Here is a 19,490-nt window from a genome sequence, read left to right as displayed (position 1 = left end):
CATCCTCCTTTTCTTTCGCTCCGATCAGCATGTCATCTGCGTATAGGATCAGCTCTGCTTTTGATCCTTCCTCTACTATGCGGTTCACATCTGCTGTATAAATGTTGAAAAGTGTGGGACTCATGGGAGCCCCTTGCATAACTCCGTTCGTCTGTATTATGTCTTCAGAAATTTCTACGTTGTTGTTTATTCGGATTATGTTCCTCCGTAGACATGCTTCAACTATTCTCACTAGTGGGTCTCTGAAACATTATTCAAAACAACAAACACAGCTTTGTTCAGAAGGTATGAAACAGTATTGAGCTGACAAAAAGAAGAAAATCCTCTGTTGTTGTTTGAGTCATCAGTCCGTAGACTGGTTTGATGCAGCGCTCCATGCCACCCTATCCTGTGCTAACCTTTTCATTTCTACGTAACTATTGCATCCTACATCTGCTCTAATCTGCTTGTCATATTGATATCTTGGTCTACCCCTAGCGTTCTTACCCCCTACACTTCCTTCAAAAACCAACTGAACAAGTCCTGGGTGTCTTAAGATGTGTCCTATCATTCTATCTCTTCTTCTCGTCAAATTTAGCCAAATCGATCTCCTCTCACCAATTCGATTCAGTATCTCTTCATTCGTGATTCGATCTATCCATCTCACCTTCAGCATTCTTCTGTAACACCACATTTCAAAAGCTTCTGTTCTCTTTCTGAGCCAGTTATCGTCCATGTTTCACTTCCATACAATGCCACGCTCCACATGAAAGTCTTCAAAAACATCTTTCTAATTCCGATATCAATGTTTGAAGCGAGCAAATTTCTTTTCTTAAGAAAGCTCTTCCTTGCTTGTGCTAGTCTGCATTTTATGTCCTCCTTACTTCTGCCATCGTTAGTTATTTTACTACCCAAGTAACAATATTCATCTACTTCCTTTAAGACTTCATTTTCTAATCTAATATTTCCTGCATCACCTGCCTTCGTTCGACTGCACTCCATTACTTTTGTTTTGGACTTATTTATTTTCATATTGTACTCCTTACCCAAGACTTCATCTATACCATTCAGCAACTTCTCGAGATCTTCTGCAGTCTCAGATAAAATAACAATATCATCGGCAAATCTCAAGGTTTTGATTTCCTCTCCTTGGACTGTGATTCCCTTTCCAAATTTCTCTTTCATTTCCTTTACTGCCTGTTCTATGTAAACATTGAAAAGGAGAGGGGACAAACTGCAGCCTTGCCTCACTCCTTTCTGGATTGCTGCTTCTTTTTCAAAGCCCTCGATTCTTATCACTGCAGACTGATTTTTATACAGATTGTAGATAATACTTCGTTCTCGGTATCTGATCCCTATCATCTTCAGAATCATAAATAGCTTGGTCGAATCAACGTTATCGAATGCCTTTTCTAGATCTACGAATGCCATGTACGTGGGCTTGTCCTTCTTGATTCGATCCTCTAAGATCAGATGTAAAATCAGGATAGCTTCACGTGTTCCTACATTTCTTCTGAAGCCAAATTGATCTTCTCCCAACTCAGCTTCAACTTGTTTTTCCATTCTTCTGTAAATAATACGTGTTAAAATTTTGCAGGCATGAGATACTAAACTAATGGTGCGGTAGTTTTCACACCTGTCAGCACCGGCTTTCTTGGGAATAGGTATAACAACATTCTGCTGAAAATCGGATGGGACTTCTCCTGTCTCATACATCTTGCACACTACATGAAATAACCTTGCCATGCTGGTTTCTCCTAAGGCAGTCAGTAATTCAGAGGGAATGTCATCAATTTTAGGTGCCTTGTTCCTATTGAGGTCACTCACAGCTCTGTCAAACTGACCTCAAAATTGGGTCTCCATCAGCATCAACAGCCTCTTCATGTTCCAGAACCAAATTATCTACATCTTTACCTTGATACAACTGTTGGATATGCTCCTGCCATCTTTCTGCTTTGTCTTCTTTCCCTAAAAGTGGTTTTCCATCTGAGCTCTTAATATTCATACACCTAGATTTCCTTTCTCCAAAGGTTTCCTTGATTTTCCTGTATGCAGCATCTACCTTTCCCAGGACCATACAGCCTTCGACATCCTTGCATTTCTCCTTCAGCCATTCTTCCTTAGCTGCCTTGCACTTTCTATCCACTTCATTCTTTAATCGCCTGTATTCTTTTCTGCCCTCTTCATTTCTAGCATTCTTGTATTTTCGTCGTTCATCAGTCAGGTCTAGTATCTCCTGAGTTATCCACTGATTCTTAGTTGATCTTTTCTTCCTTCCTAACATTTCTTCAGCAGCCCTACTGACTTCATTTTTCATGACTCTCCACTCTTCCTCTATAGTGTTTCCTTCAGCCTTTTCATTTAGTCCTTGTGCAACATGTTCCTTGAAACAATCCCTCACATTCTTTTCTTTCAACTTGTCTAGATCCCATCTTTTTGCATTCTTTCCTTTCTTCAATTTCTTCAACTTCAGATGGCATTTCATGACCAACAAGTTGTGGTCAGAGTCCACGTCTGCTCCTGGGAAAGTTTTGCAATCCAACACCTGGTTTCTGAATCTCTGCCTAATCATAATGAAGTCTATTTGATACCTTCCAGTGTCTCCAGGTCTCGTCCACGTATACAGCCGTCGTTTGTGGTGTTTGAACCAAGTATTGGCAAGGACTAAATTATGATCAGTGCAGAATTCAACCAGACGACTTCCTCTTTCGTTCCTTCGTCCCAATCCAAATTCTCCTACTGTACTACCTTCTCTTCCTTGGCCTACCACTGCATTCCAGTCTCCCATCACAATTAGATTCTCGTCACCTTTTACATATTGTATTAAATCTTCTATCTCCTCACATATTCTTTTGATTTCTTCATCATCCGCTGAACTAGTAGGCATATAGACCTGCACTATTGTGGTGGGCATTGGTTTGGTGTCTGTCTTGACGACAATAATTCTTTCACTATGCTGGTCGTAGTAGCTTACCCGCTGCCCTATTTTCTTATTCATTATTAAACCAACTCCTGCATTTCCTCTGTTTGATTTTGTGTTGATAATTCGGTAGTCGCCTGACCAAAAATCTTGTTCTTCTTGCCAACGTACTTCACTTATGCCAACTACATCTAACTTTAGCCTATCCATCTCCCTTTTCAGATTCTCTAACCTACCACAATGATTCAAACTTCTAACATTCCACGCTCCGACTCGCAGAATGTCAGTATCCATCTTCCTGATGATCGCCCCCTCTCGTGTAGTCCCCACCCGGTGATCCGAATGGGGGACTAGTTTACCTCCGGAATATTTTACCCGGGAGGAAGCCATCATCAGTACATCATTCATACAGAGAGAGCTGCATGTCCTCGGGAGTTAGTTACGGCTGTAGTTTCCCGTTGCTTTCAGCCGTGTAGCAGTATCAACACAGCTAAGCCATGTTGAGTATTATTACAAGGCCGTATCAGTCAATCATCCAGACTGCCGCCCTTGCTACTGCCGAAAGGCTGCTACCGCCCTTTCGATGAACCATTCTTTAGTCTGGTCTCTTAACAGATACCCATCCGATATGGTTGCACCTGCGGCTCGGCTATCTGCATCATTGGGACACGCAAGCCTCCCCACCGCGGCAAGGTCACATGGTTCGCAGAGGAATAAATCTGAATGATGTGGTCCTATGTCTTAAAAAAATTAAATAAGTAACGGCATTATGTCCTAATCATGATTAGATCGTGTTGGTGGTTCTCAAGGTCATTGGCGCCAAATAAGTTCTGCACTTGACACATTTATTTTCAATGGTATTCAGCAAAAAGTGTTTTCGGTGAAGGCCAACATTACATTTCATGCAATGATGTGTCTCATACTTTCCTCAAAAATCACAGCACCATTGAATGTTTGCCAAGAAGTGGAACATATCCTCACTCAGTACAGACCTCTCAATTTATCCTGTTGGTCTGTGCCTCCCATTCCCAGGTTGTAATCCTTGACCAGGTTTGGTTGTAGAATACTCAGTTTCTTCTTTGTGCTTCAGCGATTCCACAATCCCAAGCCACCTACTTCAGATGGTGTTATGTTTGTCGGTTTGGTAACCTGAGCATTGAAGTTCCACCTTACTAAAGTAAGATTATCTTCCTTGTTCTGGAGTGCATGACAAGTCCCCCTGGTTGATTTCTTTAGATGAAGTAGAGGTGTCTTTTCAATTCTAGCCGCCTCAATTGTATCTATGCATGAAGTGTTCTTTGCTTTATGACCTTAAGTTAATTCAAGGAAGTGAATTAATTGTCTATGTAGAGAAAACTGTTTGGTGGTAGTAAGCCTTCACACATTTTTTCATTGACTGTGCTCCCCAATGTACATTCTTGCTGTCTTTCGACTTTACCTGTGTAGGGTTCAAATTTTACGAAATACCCTGATGATGTTGCTAGATGCAACAGTTTATAGCTGAAACGTATAGGTTTCCCTCTAATAAATTGTTTCATACTGTGATGGCTAAAATATGGCTCCATGGCTTTGTCAAGTATGTATAAGCCTGGACTAATGTTAATCATGCTTTGAAACTTAACATTTAAATGTTCAAATTGGGTGTCACTTTTTACAGTATACCTTATACGCTTGGGTTGATAGTTGTGTTATCGTTGAAATGCAGGAATCGTTGCAACTTTTCAAACTTGTTTCTTGGCATTTTGTTTGTAATTGTAATGACAATCAGCCCTTTTCTCCCAGTGCATTCTTCTTGAAGGCAGTTTTATATACCCTGGCAAGAGTAATATAGCTAGATGTCGATAAATATCTTGCATAGATACCTCACTTTGTGGACAACCTTGTGTATGACTATTTTCATATGAGAGTATCCTTTTGCACGGTTTTCTGGTTTTTCAGTTCCATCTGTAAACTATCGGTAATATTTTGATAACCACTGGACTTAGCCTCCCTTTTTCATATTTTGTTGAAGCAGTTTTCCCTTCACATTTACTTAGAAGTAGGTTTCTACTAAGGTAATTTATATTACTCTCATACTCATCTGTCATTAACATCAAACGTTTCATACAACCATCATCAGGAGGTTTGATGTGCTGCTCCTCTCCAAATGTCGGTTCCTCCTCCAAAACTTGCAGCATATCACTCACCATCAAACTGTATGTGTCCGTGTAGTAAGGGACTACAAAATGTCTGAGGTGGCAGAACTCCCTGTGCATAGCGTCCGATTTTCAGGACAGCTATATTTACAAGCCTCTGTCACGTCAATAGTAAGACATAGTTGACATCTTTGTGGGTCGGTAGATTCATGTGGATGTCAACAATGCGGTCCGTACTAAAGTTTACAATTATTGGAAATATTTCTTAATTCATAAATAAAAATCTTTGATTGTTGCACAAAACTCTGTACTATTTTGCTGCCATGCTCGCAATAAGTGTGATTCAAAGTAAATGGTAAGGATAAAGATTTATGTATACTTGTTTCTTGTTAACTACAGCCTTTCTGAAGCACAAGAAAGTAACACCGGCTTAAAACCATGCATAAAACTCACACAATTTTATTTTTTGTGACGTCCGATTTTTCGGACGCTATGTACTAATGGGTTATAGAGTGAAATTGTGTAAAGAGCATCCTAAATTGGGTGGAAATTCAAAATTTATTTTAAATTATTTCCTGTACCATCTTTACTCTGTTAACCTGAGCAATTGCCCTTAGCTCTGCTAGTTAGACGAGTGTTGTTAATCTGGAGGTTAAAATTTATTTATTTATTTCTTCTTCTTCTTCTTCTTCTTGCATTCCGGCCTTCTAAGGACCACGTTACAATTTCAATTGTTCCTCCTTAGTTGTTCTTTCCTTTTCTTCCAGTATTCTTTCATTGTTTCACTGTGTTTCTTTTTCCTGTCTTCAGTCCACTTTGTGCCTGTTTTCTTTTCCTTCCTCCCTTGGAATCCTTCCTTTTGTAAGACTTTCTTCCTAAAAATCTTTCTCATTTATTTATTTATTGATTTATTATTTATTTATTTATTTATTTATTGATTTATTTATTAAGGCTCATGGTCTACCATGAAATATCTACAGGGCGGTTGCCTAGTCATACATACTCTTAAAACAATAATCACCACCCCCGCCACCTACCATGACATATAATATTTTAATTCAGATAGAAATCTTTTTATTTTTTTATTATACAATTCTTAGGATTGTCCTCTAATTTCCATGGATATTCAACTGTTTCACACTATGTATCTAATAATCGAGAGTTTAGTGTTGTATATATGCTTATATTAAGATTTTAATTTTACACTTTCTTTAATGTTGTCATTCTTATTTTTACAGTGTTTTTGAAGCCTTTGGACCTATTAAATATTGTAAGCTTCAGCCAGGAAGCACTCCTAACAGGCATAAAGGCTATGGTTTCATAGAATATGAAACTCAGCAAGCTGCACAGGAAGCAATAGCTTCAATGAATTTGTTTGATCTTGGTGGCCAGTATCTGAGAGTGGGAAGGGCTATTACACCACCCAATGCCTTGCAGGTACGACATTTTCATGCTTTTGTGAGTTTATTTCATATTGCAATCTGATTTGTACCAACCATTGCTTATTATCTTACTCACATATTGTATATGTTACAGGGTCCATCAAGTTCCTCCAGTATGATGCCAACCGCTGCTGCTGTTGCTGCTGCTGCAGCTACTGCAAAGATTCAAGCCATGGATGCTGTTGCTAGTAATGCAGTTGCATTAGGTATAGAAATTAGAATTACAAATTATGTCCTTCTATATCTTTACCGTTAATTGTTAAAATGTTATAAAATTCTACTTTACTGCAGGCCATGTGAAATTAGTGACCAGGTATAAAAGGCTTTGGGCTTTGTTAGCTTGCTAATTCTCATGAGATCACCTTCTTGGTATTGTAGTTGTTTGTATCATGAAGAGAAACACATTTTGGCAAGAGTGGTGTCTGAAGTACCATCTTGCTCCGTCACCAGTGATCTTTTTTTTTGCTAGGGGCTTAACTTCGCACCGACACAGATAGGTCTTATCGCGGCGATGGGATAGGAAAGGCCTAGGAGTTGGAAGGAAGCGGCCGTGGCCTTAATTTAGGTACAGCCCTAGCATTTGCCTGGTGTGAAAATGGGAAACCACAGAAAACCATCTTCAGGGCTGCCGATAGTGGGATTCGAACCTACTATCTCCAGGATGCAAGCTCACAGCCGCGCGCCTCTACGCGCACGGCCAACTCGCCCGGTGATCTGCAGTTTAGGCAAGTTACCCAGGTGGCAGATTCCCTATCAGTCGATTAAATAATTTCAAAGAAGTCTGAAATTTATCAGTCATCTCCATTTGTAAATTATTCCAATCCTTAACTCCTCTCCCTTTAAAAATATATTTGCCCCAATTTTTCCTCTTTTAATCCTGCTTTATTTCATTTTGTATGGTTTGGAACCAGTTGTATAATCTATTTATTACGAAGGTAAAAGTGACACAAATGTGAAACATTTACAGTCCTTCAGGGTAGTCACCAGCATTGGCTACAAGTTGTTGCCAGCAGTGTTGAATTTATAGCAGCACCTGTTTTCTGGTTGTCTATGGTGGCATAGAATCACCTGTAGATCTCTGGAGTAGATCGGAAGCGAATGCTCCAAAGTGGTTCCGTTATCTTTGGGATCAAGTCGTAATTATGGGGGTTTGATTTCAGCGAATATGGTGAATGGGAAAGCAGTTCCCAATTCTAGCGACCATACAAATAGACTACAGGGCTTGCCGCATGTGCCCGCTATCCTGCAGCACGATCAAAGGGTTATGCAAAAAGTGTTGCCGTTTTCTTCACAACACTGGTTTCAGGGTTATACTACATGAAATGACTGTAATACTGTCTTTCCAGTATAGCATATGTTACAATGACACCATCGCAGTTGTAGACAAGAATTACTTTCTTTTTGTAAGAGTTTGACGAACTTTTGTTTTGCGTGGTGACTTTAAATTACGCTAGTTGTAGGATTGGTGCTTAACCGTTTTCCCTGCTAAGTTAAAATGCTCTAGTACTGCTAAAACAGCCAACCTAAATTAAAGTAAAATGTGAGGTCTTACTGAAATCTTTGCACTGGCCACAGTTTTGTTTTTGATGATTAATAATATATCTGTGCATATGTTCTATGATTTACTTTGGTGGCACTGATATCTTTATGTTTAAAAAAAAATAATGAATTTTAATTTCCACTTTTTGTAATTAATTTTACAATTTTGAATTTGCATTTGGCATAGGTGATAATTACGAGGGCAGATCAAACATAAACGGCCGGGCTTAGTGGCTTGGACGGTTGAGGCGCTGGCTTTCTGACCCCAACTTGCAGGTTTGATCCTTGCTCAGTCCGGTGGTATTTGAAGGTGCTCACATACGTCAGCCTCGTGTCAGTAGATATACTGGCACGTAAAGGATCTCCTGTGGGTCTAAATTCCGGTACCTCGGTGTCTCCGAAAACCGTAAAAGTAGATACTGGGACATAAAGCAAATAACATTATTCAAATATAAATAGTTTATTGCATCAACCAAAAAGTACACGTATAGAATCACTTTTTTTCATAGTGTCCTGCATTCCATATACATTTTCTCCATCGCATTGGTGAGTTTTGATGCTGTGCTGGCAGAAGGAAGGGGGCCTGTGCAGAGCCAGTTGCACACGAACTCTTCTAGATTTGCATACTCACCAAACCGCTGTCCTCGTAGGTCTTGTTTGAGTAGTCCAAACAAATGGTAGTCGCAATGCGATAAATCTGGATTAATAAATTTTCCAGCTAATTCTTAGTTAGCTGGAAAATTTATAATGTCCAATAATGGACCATTTATATTGGTACAGTGGAACCTCGACTTTGGAGGGACCGCGGAAAAACCATACAACATGGGAAAACGGAATATCCGGGAATGAATGAACCTGATCAAAAATTAGATGTTGGCTTTTCAGGCGTTTGCTCTATTAACCAGCGTTTCGTCTTAGGTCTGACACTAGACTCGTCAGAGTGGGATGTGTCAGACCCTACCCACTGACGCTGGGGTGTATTCAGGGGAACTTATCAGAAGCCTATTATGAGGCACAGTCTGATAACTGCATACGAGAGATAAAACTCCACAATGGAATTAATGCCCGCCTAGCAATTCCAAATGGTAATTCTAAGTTCCCATGGAGGGAACACACACATCCCACATCCCACTCTGACGAGTCTAGTGTCAGACCTGTAACCGTACGTATGTACGATCCCCGAGTTTTTAGGTTAGGAAATTTTCGTATATAGTTTGTTAGGTTAAAATCATGTAATTTTGTTTATTTACCATGTAAAAACGTAATATTATGAGAAGAATGTATAGTTAGGGAATATTGCATATGTTCATCATTATATTTTGTATAAATTTCCGTTTGGGTAAGAGTCTGTAAATATGGCCTAGCCGTAAGGATTGTGCAACCGGGAAAACTGCGACTATATCGGGAAGGACGGTTGAAGTCAGTTGGATGTGTTGCAACAGGTGGCTTGAAAACACGGGGTACGGCAGGTTGTATCGGTTGAAGAATTGTAGTGAATCAATGTGGACATACATGAGTGGACGGTCTATGTCACATCATATACTCGATAGCCAATGCGAGGGCTTTGTTTTGAGCGAGGTTTGTGTTGACAGAGTGACGCGGGAAGAAGTGCCGGTGTGAGCGTTACTACCAGTGAACTTTTCAGGACGCGATAACCACGTGTAGCAAGGATATATAAGTGGGTACGCGTGTGCGGCGTGGCACTCTGATTCTGATTCTCATTGTGTTTCTGACTCTGATGCTGATACTGTGTGTTTCTCATTTGTACTGGTCTGCGGGAGCGACGTATTTGCCCAGTTTGCTATACGATCTGCTATTGTACGTGAGTATCTGTTACGGAGCGATCATGGTATAATCTCAACAACTTACCGGCTTTGCAATGGACTTTCTGTAAAAGAAAGTGTTTGTTTGGAACTTGTCTCCCGAGTATGCAGCTTCAGTTGATGAAGAATTTTGCTATTTGCTTGCCTCTGGAGATGTAACACTTTCTGTCCAGCCAGCAATTGGAAAGAATTCAATACGTCGACGAAGAAGTGTAAATAAGGTTAGGGATGCTCGTCTTAAGAAGGTTGCATCCATATGTAGAGAAATAGTCGTCGTACTTTTCTCTACCAGATTAGAATTCACGGTAACAGTGGAGTGCGAAGGGGCTCTTACCTGGAGGTATGTTAAAAGTATAATGATGTTCTATGTTTATTGAAGATTTTAATGATGTGTAATTTGCCTTTGAAAGACGGCAAACGAGTAAATCTCGTGAAGAGATGATTTTGTTGGGTGCTATTGTGTATATTAGCTCTATGTAAACAGCAAGCACTAAGTGGGTTGCATAAGTGTTTATTTTTTTGGTGTTTGTCACATATTAGTTCTTATTCTGGGAGTAAAGTCATAGAATCAAACTTTAAGTGAGTCTTTTGTCAGTGGAGTAAGGCTGAACCTGGCATGTTACCCAAATTTAATTTCAGGGGTTATATAGCAAACAGGTAAGGTTACAAAGCAAGTCTGGAGCCTCGTCAGCCTGATGACCGTCGCCTTGAGAGAGAGAGTGGCTCGTTGCTCTACACAATTAAATATTCCTGCAATTGTTTTGCAGGTGGCGCCCATTATCCTTGTTATTTTCACTTAGTTGAGTCAACGTTTATCTGTTCAGTATTTCAATAAGCTTACAGTAGTTACAATTGGTGCCCAACGTGGGGCAGAATGATATCCAGGCTTGCTATATGACCTTGGTAGGCACATTTGGTCCAGTGTTTTAGTGGGCTTGTGTCAGGAGTTATGTATCGGTGTCGTCATGTTTGGAGTGCTATGTTTATCAGTGGAGCATGAATATTAGTGAGAATAATAGTAATCCTATAAATTTGAGAAGTGTAGTGCATAAAGGAAGCATGTCTGTTAATGATCAGGAGAGCAGCTCTGACACAAGCATACAAAGTTTTGATGAAAGTAGTTGTCTGAGTGAAAATATGTCTATGGAAAAAGTGTATGGAATTGTAATGGGGGGTGAAGGGGAAGTTAGTGAGCAAAATCAAAGTAACAAGGGGGGTAATAATGAGTTTATGAAGTTAGTATTAGAGCAGTTGGCTAAATTAAGTGATGAAGCGGATAATTTGAGTAGTAAAATTAGTAATCGGGGAAGGAATTAAGTGATAAAATTGAGAGTCAACAGAAGGAGTTGCATAGTTTTGGCAAGATGCTTACAGAGAAAATGGAAGAGAAATTTTCAAGCATTAACAGAGAACTGCAGAGTGTTAAGGTTAATACAGAAAGGAGGTTTGAACTGGTGGAAGAGAAGTTTATGAAGGTGGATGAGATTAAAATGAGGCAGGATGTTATAGAGAGTAAAGTTGAAGGCCAAATCACTCGATTCCAAAACCAACATGTTCAGATGGAGAAGGACAAAAGTGAACTTAGATCTATTCTTGAGGAGAAAGTGGAGAGCGTGAAGTCTAGTGTAACAGAAGAAATTCGAGGAATGAGAATTAATGTGGACACTAGAATTAAGGAAACAAAAGAGAAAACTGAAAAGTTAGAGTGGGAATTTACTAATTTAAAGTCGAAGGGGTTAAACATGATTGAGGTAGCACAGCAGATTGAGGTGGTCAAGGAAGTAGAGTTACCACGGTTCAATAATAGGCAATTAGGTCCTATGGAATTTCTCAAGGTAGTTAAACAAGGATTTGGGAAAGGGCTGTCAGATGGTATCACCCAGTGGGATACCGTAGAGGTTAAGATTTCTGAGGCTCTTATGGGGGAGGCTAAACTCTGGTATGATGTATACAGGGAAACGATTACTTGCTTGAGTGAATTTGAGGTAGCCTTTAAGGCCAAATTTTGGAACAATAGTATTCAAGGGAAAGCTAAAGACAAAATTAATTTTGGCAGATATAGGACTCAGGGAGGGGGTAGCATGACTCAGTACTTCTTGGAGCATGTGTTACTAAATCAGAGCCTGAACTTAAATTCATCAGAACAGGATATAGTGAGAAGGATGTTGGGACATTTTTCTGAAGAGGTTCAGTTGGCAGCATGCATGCAGACATGGAACAGCTGTTAGAGAGGTTCGATTCCTTAAGTTCTGCTAGGAATAGTGACAGTCATTCCAATCTCCGCCAGAATGGTGGACAGAGACAGAATGGTCCAGGAGAGTACCATCGGTACCCTGACCAAAACAATCGAGGTGGCAACCACAGAGGGCAAGACCCAGGGAGGAATAACCGTGGTTATGGCAGAGGTTCTGAGTCCCGCAGATATGTGGAAAATCGGGACAGGGATGAACAAGGATCGAATAGGAATCATAATCCGAATCAAGATGATCAGCCACCAAGAAGAAATTTAAACGCTTAAGGGGCGGGCGAGATAGGTCAGACGACTTGTCCCTAAATGAAGATGCTGTTGTAACATGTGCTATGAAGGAAATTAACTATCAAATAGATGTTCAAGAGGATCTGATTAATGACCACATTGCTGACAAGGGTAATTTAAGTAACATGCCCATTAATCCTATTATTGAATTCTTTATTGTAGGGAGGGAAGGTGATGATTTGAGGGATTTTGGGGGTAAGGGGTGTGAAGAAGAGGAGGAGGATTTGTCGGAGGACCTACTATGTGCTAAAACTGATGGTGATAACACTGTGGTAATTGATGCTCTTTGGGAAGTTGCAGAAATTGAAAAGGAAGTTAGTTGTAAAGGTGATGAAGATTATTTTGTGGAGGAGGAGTCTTTGAGGAAGACATATCATGTTGTAGAGGATGGTGTAATTGAGGAGATTAATGTTACGTCGATAATGTGTCTGAGTAGTGATGATTTTGAGATTAATGAAACTTCCGTTACGAGGGTCAAGAGCAACAGTGTTGATGGCATGAATGATGTGCGAGTGGGAACAGCGATGAAAGATATGGAAGTGGGAGAATTTAGTAGTAATGGTCAGGATCTCAGGTTCAGTGATAGTAGTGATTTCAGGAAGAGAGAGAGTGTGAGTGAAGGAAAGTGTGAGAAGGGTTGTGTGAATGAGATTGAGGTGATTGAAGCTGGTATGTCCGATAAGGATGAGTGGAGGAAAACTGTCGATGCTGTGGGTGAAATTCTTTGTGAAGTGGAGGTTAGGTCACATTTTGTGCATAATGAGAATCATAAGAGTGGTTGTGAATATTATAGGGATTCAGGGTTTGAAGATTTTATGAGGAGTAATTGTGTTGGAAAGCTTTTGGTATTTGGAGAAAGTTCAAAGAAAGTGAGAGTGACATTGTGTATGAGAGAACAGGAGGCCGATTCAAACGTATGTTGAGTGGTATATCTGATGCTGAAGATCGTACGAATGATTTCATTGAAGTGTGGAAGAGTATCGATGAAAGAGGTGCGATTGTGGTGTGTTTTCAGAACAGGAGGGATGTTTTGATTGTGAAATGTATATGTGTTCCGAAGGAAAGTCTGTGTAAGTTGTGTGTGAAAGAATGGGAAGAGAGTTTTTGTGTGAGATTGGCAACCAGGGTAGATCTACCCTCAGCAGAAGTGGTATCTTCAAAGGTGATTGATTTAGCGAGGCAGAATTTAAGGAAGTCAGCTGATAGGAGAATGATGCAGCAGGGGAGGCATCATGGAGATAGTTTTGAAGTAGGGGAGGAGGTGTTACTAAAGGTTCCACACATTTCATCTGCAGACAACAAAGAAATTCATGAGTTTTTTCAGTTGTATCAGGGACCTTACACAGTAGGTAAGAAAGTTGGTAAATGTGCTTATCACCTGTTGAATAACAAAGGTGACATGATTGGTACACACAATATTCACAATCTTAAGAGGTATGTAAGGTGAAGTATTGTAAGTTCGGATGTTTTGTGTATGTTAAGAAGAATATGTGAATTTTCTTTAAATCCTGAGTGACTTTGACAGGCTGTGTAGGCTGCTGTACTGAAAAGACTGTGATTTGCTCAGACCTAAGACGAAGCGCTGGTTAATAGAGCAAACACCTGAAAAGCCAACATCTAATTTTTGATCAGATTTTTTATATGCTCTTTTGGTGGAAAAATATCTAATTCCCTCCATGGGAACTTAGAATTTCCAAATGAATGAACCATCAACAATTTGACTCAACATCACAAAAAAGAAATGTGTATATTGATAATCCTACAAACACCACTGAACAAAACCAAAGTTGAGCCCTAATGGGCCTTCCGCCTGCCAAGCGACCGCTACTCAGTCCAAAGGCCTGCAGATTTCGAGAGGACGCATGGTCAGTGTGACAAATCCTCTAGATCGGGGTCATCATCTCACCATTCAATAGCGCCTCAATTAAAGGTAATCGTAGAATGAGTGAACCTGGAACCAGCCCTCATATCAAGGCAGGAATGCCTGACCTGGCCGGGAATCGAACCCGGGCTCTCCAGGTAAGAGGCAGGCAAGTTCGACCACGGGGCCGGCTTCAAACGTTATTTACCGGTATGAGACTTAAAAATCTCAGAACTTTACATTCAGTTTTACTGGGGAAACTTCGTCAGTTCTCTGAAAATTCTTTTAGTTCAGGAACTTTCATCAGTCAAACTGTTCGAAAAACCTATTACACCAAGCCAAACAACAATCGACCACAAGTAGTCTATAATTCTCTGATCCAATAAAATAAAGCACATTGGATGTAAAAGCGCCCAACATGATGGCAAAATCCCTTTTTCCTTTAATCTTCCATCGCAATTTGGTCACGGGAATACTGTTCATAGTCATTTTATGGAAATGTTGTACCGCGTAAATTAATAATTAATTACATCGACTTTTAAAGGTTAACTTGAGAATATGGTTTCGATTGTAAGTATCGATTCTCAAGTTTCCGAATGCATTATGTTCAATTCTGCCTGTCACTAATCACAATCAAATTGGAAAGAAAAAGTATATCGTCAAAACTTCCAAAATTACGGTTATTCGCGTCCTTGATCTCAGCTAGAAAGCTCCTTTCTTTTCCCCCCCTTTTTTTTTTTTTTTTCAGTGACTACTGATCTGCATTTAGGACAGTCGTCCAGGTGGCAGATTCCCTATCTGTTGTTTTTCTGTCCTTTTCTTAAGTGATTTTAAAGAAATTGGAAATTTATTGAACATCTCCCGTGGTATGTTATTCCAATCCCTAACTACCTTTCCTATAAAAGAATATTTGCTCCAGTTTATCGTCTAGAATTCCACCGTTATCTTCATATTGTGATCTTTCCTACTTTTGAAGAGGCCACTCAAACTTATTTGTCTTCTAATGTCATTCAATGCCATCTCTCCGCTGACAGCTCGGAACATACCAGCGTTCGTATACAAGTCGGTATGAGTACGAAATTGTACGAAGTTTTAAAATGTAACTTGCGCAGATAAAACGACTGCGGTTTTTATCACATTTTAACAAAAAAAATGTGAATTTCACAGTCTTATATTAGGACCAAAACAGTAATAGGCAATCCCGAAAACCTCCTGTAACTTATGTAAGTTGCAACATCTGTTCTGTTATCGAGAACATAATCGTATTTATGTTACCGGTACTTAAGAAGGCTCGGTTTTGATTCCTGCCTGAAAGCTCAGTGACTATACATTGCCCTGAGGGAAGTGCTGAAAACCTGCTCGATTTTGCACTCGAAAAATAAAATTTAAAAGTCTTCTAACCCCGGACATAACGTAGACTTCTTGCAAGTACAGATACCGTACGAACATTTGACGAACCTCGTTCCATCTTCATGTAGGGCTGTTGAAATGCGCTCTGTCTCCTTCGAATTGTTGTCGACACACTCTGCTTTATGATTTCGATTCTCTAAACATTACCACCCGAATGCAATGCTAAGATGGTTCCTTATGCAAGTTCGCCGCCGATCGCTTTTCCGTTATAGTACCTCCTCTAATTAGTGCATTGACGTGAAGTTACCTGGTAACACCAAGATCCGTGCGTATGCCGTAGCCATCCTTTCATCAGATACAGTTTCTTGCAAAAAGCGTAATCGAGGATTTAGAGTTGATGGTAATGAAATTTCTGGACGGTTGGTACGGGAAATCGTTTCTTCAAGGAACGGATAATGTGGAATTTTTACAGCGTAATATAATTAGGATGCTCGCTGGACCACGTAATTTGAATGAATAATACGGGAAAATGTAGCTTCCGGGAACGTATAATCGAGGTTTTACTGTATTAAAAATTTACTCATTCGGAACATATATTTCAGGTTCTGTATGAGAATCAACTTCTATATCAAATCTGGACTGTAGGGAATGTAGTCCAGAGGTGTCCAGTGAATTTCCTCCTGTTCTTCTCACGTTAAAGCGGCAGTGTGCGTGTGGCCGTGCATCGTCATGGATCAGTTGCCGGCAATGCTTGTTGCGTTGCACAGGTTTTGTTCATCCAAAAGGTGACAGTAATAGGCTGCATTAATTCTCCATTGTTCATGAAGAAAATCCACCCGCAAAATACCTGCAAAGTACCAGAAAACGGTTGAAAGCACCTTTCCAGCAGATGGCTGTGTTTTGGCCTTGACCGGACCTGCTTTTTCTCTTCACCACAACTCCATGCTTGCTTGCTTCGACTCTGGGGTGTAATCAGATTGAAAATTGCGGTCAGGTTAGTCATCATTTTTACTTGCATTTTGCTTGTTAACATTAAGACCAGTAGTAGTAATTTGAGGAGGGATAACATCATTAGACCTAATATCTTTCATATGAACTATTACCGTCTGTCTCGCTGTTTTCATCTCCACTAGAAGGTATGTCATTGTCACTTCCTAACAACATAGCTTGAATGTATTTTCCACACAAATTTTCTGAATAACATTTTACAATCTTACCCTACACAAATTTGCAGTATAATAAACAAAAACTCGAAAAAAAAAAACAATGAGCTCCAATCATATAAAATACGAGCCAGCTAAGCAGTAGATACCAGTCACTGATGGGAGTTCTGATGTGTCGGTCTCACCATGCTACGTCGTAATTCTGTTCGTCGGAACATAGTACTGTTCAAAATCTATCTCAAATTCTGCGAGTGAAATGAACTTAGGTTCTAGAAGTAAATAAAACTTGGAATTTATATGCAAGTAGGGACTTTCGATATTTGTCAAGTTTTAAAAAATTTTCAACAGATTGTAGACCATCCAGTGTTATAAATGTGCTAATTATTTCAAATTGACACACTGTGACACTATGTCAAAAACTGTGGAGTTTTTCTTAGAATGTTTCTCGTTTGAAAGTCAGTTCAATTTAATTAATTTGCTATGCAAAGGTGATCTTGCAAGTGCTTCAACTGCTTCGCTATATCAATACAAGTGTTTGCCTATTGCGCAATTCAATACTCGAGTGCTCCAATATTGGTGATTTATTCTGTGTTGAAGTGAACAGTAATTAATTCAAACTGATTTGAATTTGTAACTGTACATAATAATTTCTGAACTTTATTATTTCATGAGGGTGATTGATTAGCAGTTTATCAGTTTGTTGCTAATAGCAGTTTCCAATGGATAAACTCTTGAGCAGCTATATTTATTTTTGTGTGAAGTGCCACATTATTTACTTTGGAAAGCAACCACATAGAGTGCATAATACGTGAACGAGCTTTAGTTTCGTTATTTCTAGAAGCCAATCCCATGAACTGTGATTTACTTTCTTAACTTGATACTACCTGTATTTTCAACTTCTTAGATGACATTTAAATTCTGCTATCTACAAGTGACAAGTAAAGTTCTGACTACTTCAAACTTTGTGTTATGTCAAAATTAAAGTCAATCGTTGGTGCCGAATTAATGTGCCGGGTGACTGTGTAAATGCGGACGCTTGTATGAGTAAATCACGAGTTATTACCCCGCGGCAAGATCGTAGGAGTGCTTCGAGGTCATCTAGAGCTTCAGGTACGAGATACGAGTTGGACCCCCATGTTGGACAGACCTGGGCTTCATAAAAGAAGAAATAACGGGTAACAACACGGGACTAAACAAGTATTTCCCATCTGAGCTGTAATTCACTAATATAGCCATATAATGGACCAATGGTACTTGTAAATGTAAACCTTTATAGAATTTTTATGGGTATAACATATTTCCATATTAAGAGTAAAAATTTTATAATAGTCACGGTAAGGAGCGCACAACTGTGAGCTTGCATCAGGGAGATAGTGGGTTTGCATCCCACTGTCGGTAGCCCTGACGATGGTTTTCCGGGGTTTCCCATTTTCACACCAGGCAAATTCTGGGGCTGTACCTTAATTAAGACCATGGTCACTTCCAGCTCCTAGCCCTTTCCTATCCCATAGTCACCATAAGACCTGTGTCGGTGCGACATAAAGCTACTAGCAAAAAAAAAAGAATGTATAATACTCACCTAGAGTATTCTTCTTGCCTATGGGTTTTGCTTCGAATTCTGGAATAAAGCTCCTTAAAATGCTGTTCCAAGAATTCATTGTTTCTATTTTGTCAGTGTAAGCTTCAGTTCTGGAATCCCAAGTGATTGGTCTTCATTCTCCCTCAAACATGGTCTTCAGTATTTATTTGACTTTCAAATAATTTTGCTATCTCCTTCATCATTTGCTGTTGTAGTTTATTTGATGCCTCTATGTTGAGTAAATAAACTATCACAATAAGTAAGATATTCATTCTACCACAGCACGAGACCAAACTAGGTAATGAAGAAAGATGATGGTTCAGTGATTGCTGACTCAATTGCGTTCCATCTTCCGCATTATGTCAAGCTGGTGTGAGAACACGAACTTGAGTGACATTTCCGCATGCGCGGGGAGGTTTATTGGGCGACTAGTTGTGCCATTAGTTGTCCACGGCTAATAGGCTACATTTACTGCAATGCCCCATCACGCATTTGAGCAGCTCAGACGATGGCCGGCAACTAGTTGCTCAGTTGCACCACTAGTCGCCCGCGGCTAAAAGGCTCCATTTGATCCAATGGTCCTTGACTCGCCAGAGAGACTAGTTGTGCCACTAGTCGCCCATGGCTGATAGCAGCCTTGGAGTGGCATCTTACAGAAAATAATAATCTCTCTGGTATAGCTGAATCTAATATCCAAACTAACGCTAATCTTGCTAATGTAGATCAGTGCTTAAATATCTTAGCTCAGTCCCTTACTGAAGCAAACTCTCGTCTAAAACAGCGCTTAAATATCCTAGCAATATCTCATGACGAAACTGTCAACTTAGATGAACTAAAGACTGAACTCAAAACTGATGTCAAACAGGTAGAAGGGATTATCCAACTTCAATTGGGAGATGTTAGGAGCAATCTGGAAGGCAAGTTAGCCCAACTGGCAGATAAAGTTGTTAATTTAGAGTCTCGAGATATGACTAGACCAGTTTATAGTACAATAGAGGGAGTAGCAGAAACTTTGTATCAGACATCGGTAATTAAAGTCCAATATGAAAAACCTCCTGAATTCTCCAGCAAGGGAGACTATGCGGCTAAGGAATTCTTACTTAAGGTAGAAAAGTACTTCCAAGAACATAGAATTAACGAGGATAGGAAGTTACGAACGGTCG

The 19,490-nt window shown here is 39.8% G+C and overlaps 1 protein-coding gene across 2 annotated transcripts in view; it reads left to right on the top strand.

Annotated features, from left to right (window-relative positions):
* Positions 1-19,490, top strand: part of hfp (Poly(U)-binding-splicing factor hfp) — a 579,337-nt gene that overhangs the window by 367,399 nt on the left and 192,448 nt on the right. For both annotated transcript variants that reach the window (XM_067159786.2, XM_067159787.2), the window contains exons 8-9: positions 6,273-6,471; positions 6,571-6,682. In XM_067159786.2, coding sequence (XP_067015887.1) covers positions 6,273-6,471; positions 6,571-6,682 — 311 coding nt within the window. The remainder of the gene's footprint in view (positions 1-6,272; positions 6,472-6,570; positions 6,683-19,490) is intronic.

Source organism: Anabrus simplex, chromosome 1 (assembly GCF_040414725.1).
Source record: "Anabrus simplex isolate iqAnaSimp1 chromosome 1, ASM4041472v1, whole genome shotgun sequence".
In the NCBI taxonomy this organism is placed as follows: Eukaryota; Metazoa; Arthropoda; class Insecta; order Orthoptera; family Tettigoniidae; genus Anabrus; species Anabrus simplex.
The sequence above is the reverse complement of the archived record's forward strand: the minus strand, read 5'-3'. Positions and strand labels throughout refer to the sequence as shown.